Consider the following 13593-nt stretch of genomic DNA (forward strand, 5'->3'; position numbering starts at 1 on the left):
TTTGCAGTATAGTTTGAAACTGGGGAGTATGGTACCTCCAGCTTTGTTCTTCCCTCTCAAGACTGTTTTGGCTATTCGAGGTTTTTTGTGTTTCCATACAAATTTTAGAATTATTTATTCTAGTTCTGTGAAAAATGCTATTGGTATTTTGATAGGGATTGCACCGAAAGACACACACAAAAAAACTTTTGTCCCAGTATCACTGATGAACGTGGATGCCTAATCCCCAAGAAAATCCCCAGCCAAATTCAACAATACATTAAAAGGATCACACAACATGATCAAGTTGGATTTATCTCAGGGATGCAAGGATGTTGTGATATCCACAAGTCCATTGGCATGACACATCACATTAACAAATTGAAGAATAAAGACCATATGATCATCTTGATAGTTATAGAAAAAACTTTTTACAAAATTCAACATTCCTTAATGGTAAAAGCGCTCGACAAAATGGGTATAGAGGGAGTACCTCAACATAATAAAGGCCATATGTGACATACCCACGACCAACACCATACTCAGTGGTGGGAAGCTGAAGTCATTTCCTCTAAGATCAGGAACAAGACAAAGATGCCCACTCTCATCACTTTTATTCAACATAGTATTGGAAGTTCAAGCCATAGCAATCGGACAAGAAAAAGAAATGAAAGGAATCAAAATTGGAAAGGAAGAAATAAACCTGTCACTGCTTGCAGATGACATGATATTATAGATAAAGAATTCTAAAGAGTCCACCAAACGGTTATTAGAACTAATAAATGAATTCAGTAAAGTTGCAGGTTACAAATTTAATATACAAAAACCTGTTTGTTTCTGTAGACTAATAGTGAACTATCATAGAAATGAAGAAAAGAAACCCACTTACAATCGTGTCAAAAGGAATAAAATACCTAGGAATAAATGTAACCAAGGAGGTAAAAGAGTTATACTCTGAAAGCTATATGGCATTGATGAAAGAAATTAAAGATGACACAAATGGCAAGATACACTGTCCTCATGGTTTGGAAGAATTAATATTGTTAAAATGACCATACTAAACAAGGCAATTTACAGATTAAGTGCAATCCCTGTCTATGGCTGTTTTCATGTTTCAATGGGCAGTGACAGAATTGAGTAGCTGGGTCAGAGTCTATATGGTTTTGAAGCCTAAAATATATCTGGCTTTTTACAGAAAGAGGTTGCCTACTCTGTTTTAAAGTATACGATCATTTTAAAATTGACATTTAATTTCATTAAAATTAAAAGCAGAAAATTAAAAAAATCACCTTTTCTAGATTGATTATTATGATAGGAATTTGTATGTTGGTGGTTACTAAATTTAGAGAGCTCACAGACATATATGTTAAGGAAGGAGCTGACGTTTTCAATGTGGACAGTATAGTTATGGTGTATATTTATATTTATGTTGAAAAGTATGATTTAGAAAGGTTGATCTTTATTTAGTGTTAAATTACCAGATACGTTAAATAATAACCAAATAATTTGAGCACTTAAATAAATGGAATCTTCCTGAGAAAATAAAAGTTAATAATGATTAGAAATTAAATTATTAGAATATGTGTGTGTGTGTATTTGTGTGTTTGTTTTCATGTGTAGTGTGAAGTGGGAATATGGCTAACCAGTTCTCCCTGTACCATTTGAGTGGTCTCTCTTTTCCATTGATTTATAATGCCACTTCTATGGTATTTCAAGTATTCTTATCTATCAGGATCTGTTTCTGGACTGTCTTCCTTTTTTTTTGTTGTTGTTGATTAAATTTTTATAATTCTATAGTAAATCATACTGAAGGAGGGGCAGTCTCCCCACTGTCTTTTTTTTTTTTTTTGCGATACGCGGGCCTCTCACTGTTGTGGCCTCTCCCGTTGCGGAGCACAGGCTCCAGACGCGCAGGCTCAGCGGCCACGGCTCACGGGCCCAACCGCTCCATGGCATGTGGGATCTTCCTGGATCGGGGCACAAACCCGTGTCCCCTGCATCGGCAGGCGGACTCTCAACCACTGCGCCACCAGGGAAGCCCACCACTGTCTTTATGTGTTGTGTGTGTGTGTGTATTTTGGTATTTATTCATTCATATCTCTCTGTGAGGATCTTAATACATTTATTTTAAAATCTTTTAAGCATGTTTCAGAAGATTAATTTTATTGTGACTGAATTTCATTGATTTCTTTAGCTATGTTGGCAAAGCATAGTGGTTTGTAAGATAATTTTGAATAGGAGATCACTGTGTCTTTATTTTACTGTCTTTTCTTTCTCAACCCTTCCAGTCTTGTAGACCAGTGACTTCCTCTGGTCTCTAGTCTAGAGCCAGTTCTCATCTTGGCAGTTCAGGGCTCCTGCAGTGTTGATATGGGGTGATGTAGAGTTACTTGTCTCAATTCTCATTTGCAAGGTTTTATCCTTCTGACTCCCTTGCAGTGCAGCTTGATATGAAGTTCTGGGCAGTAGTTGGCAGTAGCTCTTTTCAGCCTCCTTGAAGAGTTGGGAGTTTCATTACATTACTGATTTCAGGTGTTGAGCCTGGTAATGGTCTCCTGCCTTACATAGACCAGTTTCAGTCCTCTTTATTGCCCACCTGCCTTTGCCAGTTTTTGCACCTTGAGCCAAGCTAAAATTTTCTTTTTTTACTTTATTGTTAGCATTACTCCCCATCCAGTGTTTCCTGTTATCTAGTCTTCCATATTTTCAGAAGCATAAATAAATCCTTACCTTTCTTTTTTATTGGAAATATGGTAACTTCAAATATCACTTGTATTTGAATGAGTCCCAAATCTTTGCCTGATTACTGGTTGTTTTTTTTTTTTTCTGATTACTGTTTTGATCTTTACTAGTAGATGTTTGGTTCCCTTGTGGACATATATATTGGTGTGAAGTGCCTTCACTGGAGATGCCACATATCTAAAATTGAATCTGCTATTTTACTTTAAAAATTAGATTAAAAAAGTCAACTGGTTATTTTTGGGTGGTCTGGAGCTTAGAGTCTGTCCAGTACAATTCAAGGTCAAGCATCTCTCTTTTTACCCTGAAGTTTTAAAAGCTTGTTATAGCATCATTTTGCAAAATTAGAGCAGATATAAAGAGTCTTAGGAGACTGAGAAAACGGTGGCTACATTGACTGAATTAGGATGTAAAGGACAGGGTTTTTTTGTTTTTTCAGGAATGAGGCTTAGGGGAAAGGAACAGAGTCTGTTGTGGAGTTTATGAGTTTTGTTTTAACACTGAGTTTGAGGTGCTAGCATTTAAAAAAATTCTCATTTCTATGTCTTGTATCATTTAATTTCTAAAATTTTATAATAACCTATTAATAGTATCTCTTCTTTTGCTTTTCATCACATTACCAGAAGATTCTTCTTCCTGAAGTACTTTATCTTGTTAATTTCCTACTCATAAGTTTCATTGGCTTATCAGTATGTAGAATAAAACTTAAATTTTTTGGACTGATACTCATGTTAGAGACCATTTGCTCTAGCTTCTTTTTACAGCCTAATATTTCATTTCTCTCTATTTTACCTAAATTGGACTACTTATTCTTCTTTCCTCCTTTTTTTTTTGTTCAACCTCCCTCTTTTTTTTTTTTTTTTTTTTTTTTTTTTTTTTTTTTTTTTTTTTTTGCGGTACACGGGCCTCTCACTGTTGTGTCCTCTCCCATTGCGGAGCACAGGCTCTGGATGTGCAGGCTCAGCGGCCGTGGCTCACGGGCCCAGCTACCCCGTGGCATGTGGGATCCTCCCGGACTGGGGCACGAACCCATGTCCCCTGCATCGGAAGGCGGACTCTCAACCACTGGCGCCACCAGGGAAGCCCCAACCTCCCTCTTTTTTTGTTTGCGGGGCCTAGTCTTTTCAAACCATGTCCTTTGTGATGTTTTCCTGACTACTGTAGCTCACTGTGATCTCTCCCGTCTCAGAATATATGGTGCTTAGTACTCTATGTTTAGTTGGCCTTCTCTCATCTGGAGGCAATAGAGCAATGTAGGTAAGATTGTGCCATTTAGTAGCAGTGTGATTTTGACCCATTTAATCTCTTTATGCCTCGTGTCCTCATCTTTAAATGGGGATCTTCTTTTATAGGGAATAGTGTCTACTTCATAGAGTTGTTTAGAGAATTAAGAGATGTGAATGTAGTGTCAGTAGTACATGACCCATTGTAAGTGCCATAAAAAAAATTGTTTTTTTCTGTGTGTCTCTTTTCCTCTCTGCCTGCCATTCTTCTTTCTTCCCTTTCTCTCTGCTTTCTTGTCTTTCATCAGTAATAATGCTAGGGGCTTTTCTATCAGATGTATCTGGGCATTCATCCCAGCTCTTTTACTTTGTGTCTTTTTGACCTTAGAACCTCTTAAGCCCTAATTTCCTCCTCCTCCTTAAAGTTCTGGTACATATAAATGCTCAATAAATTTCAGTTTCTTTTGTGTGTGTGACATATGTAATAGCTGACTAACTTGAATTGCTCTTAACCTTTTTATGCATATAAATATTGTTCCTCAAGTAGGTAAAGTAAAGCTACCAGAATATGGGTACCGTCTATTTGTATTCCCTATTTTCTCTCAAAATGCCTGACACATACTTTTTAAAAAAAAAAAAAAATCAGGTGTTCCTTGAGGGAAGTTATACATATAAGAAAACAAAGTGCAGTTTTATTAATCGGTTCACACACCCAGTCACCCCCAGTGAATTTTGGTAAATATTAGATGGTAGAATGTGGCTTAGGCCAGAATGCCTCTGTATATACTTTTGTTCTCTCATTCCTTAATTTCTGCCCATTTCACCTTCCAAATCTAAGGGTGGGTCTAACCACTTCAATCCAGTGGTTTAAAAACAGGGAAGGAGAGGTTGGCAATATGATATATACCTACTGATACGAAGGAAAGGGATGTCATAGGCAATAATGAAGAGCAAATTTTTTCTAACATATGATGCTATTATATAACCAGCATAGTTTGATTGTTCTCTGGCTGGGCAGTATCCTGGGTTAGGTGGCTAGCTGTGGGTGTGAAAAGAAGGCAGAGGAGAGATGGCTAGTGATTGCGTCATCTGGGGAACATGGCTCTGGTCCTGTTACTGAGTAACATGGATCTCAGGGGTAGAAGAGTGACTCCATCACACAGGTGTTTACAGTTAGTACAGTGATCTCTTTCATTATTAAAATGTAGCCTAATACATCTTATTGTATGTTAAGCTTTGGCCTGTCAGGTTGACTATTCCTGCATTTGGGAGGTTCAAGTAAAACAATGCAAGGGAGCATAAACTCTCTTTTCTTCTTCCCCAGCCTATCGCAGTCCCTTATCCTCACTCTTATGGGAGAGAAGATGCAAGCAGCCTCCTCTGTGGGCTTAAGCTGACGTGTGAAGAGGTTGGGGGCATACTCTCCTTTACTGGAGTTGCTTGGCATTTTTTTTTTATGGCTAAAATTAAGTTTATTAATATTGCTGTCAGGGTAGAGGGGTTCCAGAGATTCCCATTTTTACCACAAAAGGTAGTGTTTTGTTTTTTTCTGGCTCACTCTCCAATTGTACCTCTGCGTTGCTGACTTGACTTGGCTCTCTGACTCTCCAAAGTAGAGTTACCTTTAGAGATTCTTTATTGCATCTGTTGCCGTTATACCTGCTTCTGGAGGGGATAGAGGTGAATGTCTCTAAGGGCTTTGTAGCGGTTCATTTCCAAGGCCCTCACACTCTGTTCAGGAGCTTTTGGTGACCAGAACTTCCAGGTGAACCTTAGTCCTTCTCTGCTTGCCAAGTTTGGTGCCACAAGGCTGAAGAGCATAAGGCACATCGCTTCTTCTGTCTTTTGTTTTCTCCTTTTTCAACTCTTTCTTACTTTTAACCTTTGTTTTTAAACAAGGACGTCGAACGATTCAGTCACCTCTTTTAAGTTTTGTCCTCAACCTTATTCATACTATTGTGAATCTGGGAGTTGATGGTTTTCCAGTTTTAATTGACTAGCCCTGTGAGGGCTCAGGTGAAAAGTATGTAACATGATCCCATGATCAGTCATTATGAAAGTAATGGGTCTGTTTACATACAGTGTTTGCCACGTTTTCACTCTGTTAGGAACTTTTGTAAGGAAATGACATTCTTGCTTGTTTCATGAGGAGCAAAGGGCAGTATTTTCAGAAATAGCTATGTGGTCCCCAAGAGACAACATTCTTTTGCCATGAAATCTACTTACCAGACATTTTGGAAAAATTGCATCCTAAATCAGAAAGATATAACTGTAATGTGTTTGGGGTTAAAAATTATCTCAAAACATTTTAGCTGGTATTTTTGAGAACAGAGTTTCTTTTATTAGAAATTAGAGGCTTTCAATGAATTAAAATGTGTAATAGTCCACAGTGATGCATACTGGTTAAAAGCAGATGATGAACTCAAACTAATGGTGGAAGTAATTCCAGTTTTAATAGTAAATATTATAATTGTTATTTTGCTTTATTTTTTTAAATTTAATTTAGTTGGGGCAGGATTTGAATGGAAGCTCACTTAATTGATGCAATTAAAATGTAATTGAAATGAAAACAAGTCAAAATTATCAAAAGGATTATTTTCTAATTATAATACATATGCAACCATAATTTCCTAACCAGAATTAAGAAAGAAATGTTTGCACATTTGGTAATGTTTGTTTCATAGTACATATTCCTATGGGTACCATGATTAATGCCCATTTTTAAGGCATACTGAAATTTCAAGTTTATTAAAATTTTTGTTTAAGCAAATGAAGTTATTTAGTTTGTTTTTCTTTTAAGTGAAGAAATGTAGTTTGTAGGGAACTTTATTCAGTTCTTTTTTTAAAACTATTTGAAAACTCATATTTAGTCTATGCACTTTACCCTTTTTTGCTGCTAATAACTTTTTAAAAATAAAATAACTTGTTCTTTATTTTGCTTTAAAATGTTTGTCATCTCGTGTATGCCAGATTTATTGGACTGCAGTAGTTTTAGTGCATTTTGGCTGGAATGTTTATTATGACATCACTATAATCTATATACAGTATGTGATTTCAGATGGTTTCAGTGTTAAATATTTTCATAATTATGCTAGTTTTGGCAGTTCACTTGGAACTTTTTCACATCTCTTTAATGAATATGTTTTACTTCTGGGCTTTTGAGACAACCATATGTTTCAAAAATTAATAGTGTGCTTTTAATGTTAACATTGTGCAGAAGTGTATGACTACAGACATTTTTAAGGATCTAAGTTGAACTAAAAGTAATTACAGTAAGGTCTTATTCACAGTAGTAGTCTTTTAGTATTTGGAGACTATAACATCCCCCAAAATAACAGAAGATGTCATTATAAAGATTGAATAGTGAAGCTGTTTTGTGGAATGAAATGCTGTGAAGTTTTTTATTAACTTAAACCTAAGTTCGTGCAAAAATTGCCTTTATTGTTTGTTACAGTAAATTTTTAACTTTTTGTTGTAATGAAGTTTCAAACAAATTTTTTCTTTTGCTAATATATCACACTAGCATCTGAAGCCATGCTATATTGTAAAAGATTCATCTTTTATTATTGTATAATCCTCTTAGTGTGGTAGTGAATAAGAATTTTTGTGTCTTAAAGGAGGTCCTATCATTGTTCTTATTTGCCTCTACTACCCTATTAGAATGGTAAATTTAGTGGGTATCCTTCTTTTTGTTCTTGAAATTTTCTCTTCAAATATATAAAAGAGAAAAACTAAATTTATCATGATTCTTTTAAGCATTATGAAATAGTTTTATTATTGATTAATGAATCGATGGTGCACAGTACACCATCTGTTTCCGTTTGTGTTGGAGAGACGTTTGATCTCTGCCTCCTCATATGCATCTCTCATTCAAGCAGAATGTGCTCTTTTATCCCCGCAAAAGGAATAGGATGATGTCAGATGCTTTTACCTCGTTTTACTACCTCATCTATTTCCTCCTTGTAATATCCGTCTTATTGAAAGAGCAATCTATGTTTATTTTTTCCATTTTAACTTGTTATTCACCCTTTGAACCACTCTTTTACTTCTCCCACTCCTGTCCCTCTACTGCAATTACTAAATGTCCTTTTTTTTTTTTTCCTTTGGTTATTGGCACCCTCCTCCTAATTACCAAATCTTAAGTGTTAACGTCTCTGTGGTTCTTAATGTGACCTCATTTTTATTGAACTAGTCCATGCCTTTAGCTTCTGGTATTGTTCTCCCATCTTAAACATTGTATACTGTGGCTTTTTTTGACTAATCATTATCCTTGCATGTGCTGTTTATAGTTTTCCCTATTTAGCCTCCAATCTTAACCTAAAACATTTCTATACTCAGTTTTAACGGCCTCATCTCTCTAGTTCTTCCAAATAGAATGACTCTTTGTGTTCCTATTACTTGAAAACAAACAAAAAAGTACTCTTGTAGACTGGTTATATATGTTTTAAATAGATTCTGAAATCTTTGCGAACAGATATTATATCTAATTTGCCTTTGTAAATCCAGCAATTAACACATAAAAGCATTATATAAATGTTTGTTGAATCAAGTCAGGAAAAGAGTACTCATTTGCATTGTATAGATTTCAAAAATATGTATGATTTTTTTGAAGTTTTTATGTTATCCATATCAAAACCCAGTTAAACCTTATATCTAATCTGAACAATATTCAATTCAGTGAGCAGTGTTAAATAGGATGCCAAGATTTCTGAGGATGATTAAGATTAATCATTAAAGGTGATTAAAAAGACAGCTTGGATTCGTAATTTAACTCACAAAATAGTAAGGGTCTTAACATATAAATAAATAGGGGAATATTAAGACCCTTTCCATTTATTTTGCATTTTCAAATGGAAAATGTTTAAAAGCTTCCTTTGAATTGTCTTCTTTTGCTAAAACCATATATAAGAATTTTTTTGACATAATCAAGTGGTGTCTTTTGATACCAACTAAAGAAATAGACAATTTATGATTTTAAACTACTACTTACTTTTAAAATGGTGTTTAAGAATGCAAATTATGAAAAATTTTGGTTACATAGATTTTTAGAGCTAAAAAAAAACCCTGAAGAGTCTATTTTATCACATTTTAGTAACCTGCACACATTCAACAAAACTTTTTAAAATTCTTGAATGGTGACTGATACTTTTCTTTCTTCAAAATAAAAATAGGATGACCATGAAAGCTGTGGTTCTAATTCTACCAACCGTAGTACTACTGAGAACACAAAGTCATCAGTAAAACCCAGAAGAATTCAGCAGGCTGCTCCCACAGATCCTGATTTGCCACCAGGTAACTTCTTTTTTATTTTTAATTTTGGTTTATTTTTGGCTGCATTGGGTCTTCGTTGCTGTGCGTGCGCTTCTCATTGCTGTGGCCTCTCTTGTGGAGCAGGCTCTAGGTGCATGGGTTTCAGTAGTTGCAGCACGTGGGCTCAGTAGTTGTGTCACGCAGGCTTCAGTAATTGTGGTGCACAGGCTTAGTTGCTCCATGGCATGTGGGATCTTCCTGGACCAGGGCTCGAACCCCTGTCCCCTACATTGGCAGGCGGATTCTTAACCACTGCACCACAAGGGAAGTCCCACCACCAGGTAACTTCTAAGGGCATTGATAAAACCAAATTTTTGATTGTTATTAATCATTGTTGTAACCCTTTGTAGAATATATATTTTCCGTATTTTTTAGTGTCATAAAATATTTAAAATATATGTAAATTTGCTGCATGACATCAGAACAGATTGAAAGATGTTTGTGAGGGCTCTGGACTCATTCAAATTTTGATTCTCTTTTGCCCTAGGTTTATTCCTTAAGTTTCTTTCTTTCTTTTTTCTTTTCTATTTACTCCTTTAAGATTAAAAGGTGGATGACTGAATGACAGTTACTTGAATATATTTTTGTCTTAAAATTTACTCATCTGTAAGTATAGGAATCACTGATCTAAACAACAAAATAACACAGATCATTTCAGACAGCTTCCAGTCTCCAGATTAAAAGCTTCATCACTTCAATTATATATATAATTCCTCTCATTTATTTTCTCATAGATTCTAATCATCTCTTGAGGATGATTAAAGGACAAATCCCAATAATTAATACATTGTTCTTACTTTGCTGCTGTTTGTCCCTATGCATGTGATCATATATCAGGACCCCTTCCCTTAAATTTTTCCTAGATTAAAGGTCAGGAATCAAATACATCTTCATGGAACACTAGTGCACATCTGATGTTTTTAACAGCGTTTCACATTAAATAAAAAGGAGACATATTGTTCTGGGTAAGATAAGTACTCATTACATCATTAAGTTAAACAATAATCTTATCATTGTATAAAAAGTTCCCAGAAATTTAAGTTAGCTCTGTACTGCTTGAAATGTTTGTATAATAGTTATAGTCTTTTCCATGTGGCGATTTTGCAGAGCAAAGTGTCAGTGCAGGTGTTTCATTCTTTTTCTGTTTTTTTTTTTTTTTATGTTTGTTTATTTCTTCATTACACTTACGATCTTATAGTTATTTGTTGTCAGCAGGGAAACAGAAAGAGGGATGGAAGTCAGCTCTTCTTGGGGACTCAGGACTTTCTTCCTTAGTTATACTAGTTCCAGTACCTAAAAGGTGGATCCCAATCCTGTTTTCACTCACAGAGAACTCTGAAAACAGGCTAATTTATCTGATGCAAAATCAACACCTGAGGAGACCCAAATCTTTTTTTACATTTTAAGATGACAACTGGGATTTTTCTTTTTTTTCTTTTTTTGCGGTACGCGGGCCTCCCACCGCCGTGGCCTCTCCCGTTGCAGAGCACAGGCTCCAGACGTGCAGGCTCAGCGGCCATGGCTCATGGGCCCAGCCGCTCCGCGGCACATGGGATCCTCCCGGACCGGGGCACGAACCCGTGTCCCCTGCATCGGCAGGCGGACTCTCAACCACTGCACCACCAGGGAAGCCCATAACTGGGATTTTTAAAAAAAAAAATTTATTCAAGTATAGTTGCTTTCTTACATCCTCTCCAAGCAAAGACTTGCCTCTGACTCCTACTTATAGTCTCTTTGTTCCTCTTGCTTCTTGATAAACAAAGGAAACTGAAATTTTTATTTATCTGGAGGAGTAGTGGCTTACAAATAACAGTTCCTTGATAAATGTTTAATGATGGAAAAAAAACCAATGATTGTTACATGTCAGCTCTGTGGCCAGAGTGCATTGATGCCTTTTTACAGTTAGTAGTTATCTGTCCTTCTCTTTCGATTTTATTTATCAATTACTTCTTTTTTTTGAGGTGTAGCTGACATTGGTATATACTTGTTTTCTGCCCCAAAGGTTTGTAAGCTGGTTTCAACCTAAGTTCAACCCAATTTCAAACCTATTAATTTTTGACAGTCTTCTGGCACCATCTACTTTACTTGTAAGAGGTTGCCATTAGGTACATCATTTCATAGCCCTCCTCCCTCAAATATAGGTTCTAAATTACATTTGAATTGAACATATTTAACTGGTGTTATAGTGATGTTAATGCTGATGCTTTGTGTTCTTAGGAACTTTACCTAACAGATCTCAGTGTTCTCTCTGGCCTTAGAGTAAATAGATTAATTGCTATGGCTGGAGAAGGTGCCAGAAGAAGTTATTTTACTTCTGAATGTTTCTAATTCTACTTAGAGTAGTTATGATGGTTAAAGAGCTTTCTAAATTCTTTTCATAATTATTAACTCCTTGGGAGAAGTCCCTGGTGAATCTAATTAAACTGTAAATTAAACTATAGCTTATTCTTATTTATGAAATGGGCAACCCCTTTACCCCTCCAAATTTCTGACTACATATCCCCTTAAAACTTCCTAAGCCAGCTCATTGTATACAACTCTCTCCATCAATATCCTGGCAAAGAATAATCAGTTTTAGGTTTAACTGTTGAGTCTTATTACATTTTTTTTTCTTTTAAGAACTTGTTTAAGAAAAATTTAAAGCTTTTGTCAGTTGTTGATTTCACAGATTAAAAATCTTTGGTGGGCTAACTTGCATGTCCTCAAAACAGGTCCCAGACTTTTAATGATTCTTTAGAGACTGTATTGGAATTTATACTGATATTCAGGATTGGGAGAACTGACCTATTTTTAGGAGCATAAAACATAAAAATAAACGTAACATAAAACATCTTATATTTAGTGGCATAAAACAGAGCTGTGTTCTACTGAACTACTTGAGGTAGCTTTTGGATTAACAGGTACTTCTCTGCCTTACCTAACAGGACTCGTATCCTCTTTTATGCTGTGGCAAAAATCACAGTTAAAGGAGTTGCTTTAGGAAGTAACTGAACTTGTTGGACAATTACTGGCATAGCTTCCTCTTTCTTGATTTTGTCACGTAATTGTCTCTTCCCTTTTTTTCTCCTTACCCTTTTACTCAGAATACATGTATTGGGGTGGCCAAAAAGTTCCTTCGGTTTTAAAGCAAAAATAAAAGACACATTTTTCATTTTCACCAAGTACTTTATTGACCAACATATTCACAGTTTTGTTCCACTACGTTCTGCCATTTTCCAGGCCACTTCATAATTCCATCTTTCCAAAACTTTTCATCTTTTTGAGCAAAGAACAGTCTTCTAGGGAATTGCAATTTTTTCCATTAAGAGAATTTTATAAAGCCCAAAATGAATGGAAATCCGAAGGTGCAATGTCTGGTGAATATGGCGGATGAATCAGAACTTCCGAGCCAAGCTGTAACAGTTTTAGTCTGGTCATCAAAGAAACACATGGTCTTGTGTTATCCTAATGGAAGATTATGTGTTTTCTGTTGACTAATTCGGGATGCTTTTTGTCGAGTGCTGCTTTCAGTTGCTTTAATTGGGACCAGTACTTGTTGGAATTAACTGTTTGGTTTTCCGGAAGGAGCTCATAATAGAGGAGCTTCCAATCCCACCATATACACAACATCACCTTCTTTGGATGAAGACTGGCCTTTGGTGTGGTTGCTCGTGGTTCATATTTCTTGCCCCATGATTTCTTCCGTTCCACATTACTGTACAGTATTCACTTTTCATAGCTCATCACAACTGGTTTTAAAAATGGAACATTTTCGTTACGTTTCTGTAGAGAAACACATGTGGAAATATGGTCAAGAAGGTTTTCTTCATGCTCTCACTCCCTCTTGTGAGAACACCAGAATCACAACTAGCTGCTGGACAATCATCGATAGGAGGACACTGGAACTCACCAAAAAAGATACCCCACATCCAAGGACAAAGGAGAAGCCACATGAGATGGTAGGAGGGGTGCAATCACAGTAAAATCAAAGCCCATAACTGCTGGGTGGGTGACTTACAGACTGGAGAACACTTATACCACAGAAGTCCACCCACTGGAATGAAGGCTCTGAGCCCCACGTCAGGATTCCCAACCTGGGGGTCTGGCAACGGGAGGAGGAATTCCTAGAGACTTTGAAGGCTAGTGGGATTTGATTGCAGGACTTTGACAGGACTTGGGGAAACAGAGACTCCACTCTTGGAAGTCACACACAAAGTAGTGTGCGCATCGGGACCCAGGGGAAGGAGCAGTGACCCCAGGGGAGACTGAACCAGACCTACCTGCTAGTGTTGGAGGGTCTCCTGCGGAGGCAGGGCATGGCTGTGTCTCACTGTGAGGACGAGGACACTGGCAGCAGAAGTTC

At 36.5% G+C, this 13593-nt stretch overlaps 1 protein-coding gene across 18 annotated transcripts in view; it reads left to right on the forward strand.

The window, feature by feature from the left end:
• VPS13B (vacuolar protein sorting 13 homolog B) overlaps window positions 1-13593 on the forward strand; it is an 831417-nt gene that overhangs the window by 34263 nt on the left and 783561 nt on the right. For all 18 annotated transcript variants that reach the window (XR_004346563.1, XR_004346562.1, XR_004346564.1 and 15 more), the window contains one exon: window positions 9113-9233. Coding sequence is in view for 15 of the 18 variants with exons in the window: in XM_032610621.1 (XP_032466512.1) it covers window positions 9113-9233 (121 nt within the window). In the remaining 3 variants the exon portion in view is untranslated. The remainder of the gene's footprint in view (window positions 1-9112; window positions 9234-13593) is intronic.

Source organism: Phocoena sinus, chromosome 17, assembly GCF_008692025.1.
Source record: "Phocoena sinus isolate mPhoSin1 chromosome 17, mPhoSin1.pri, whole genome shotgun sequence".
Lineage (NCBI taxonomy): Eukaryota > Metazoa > Chordata > Mammalia > Artiodactyla > Phocoenidae > Phocoena > Phocoena sinus.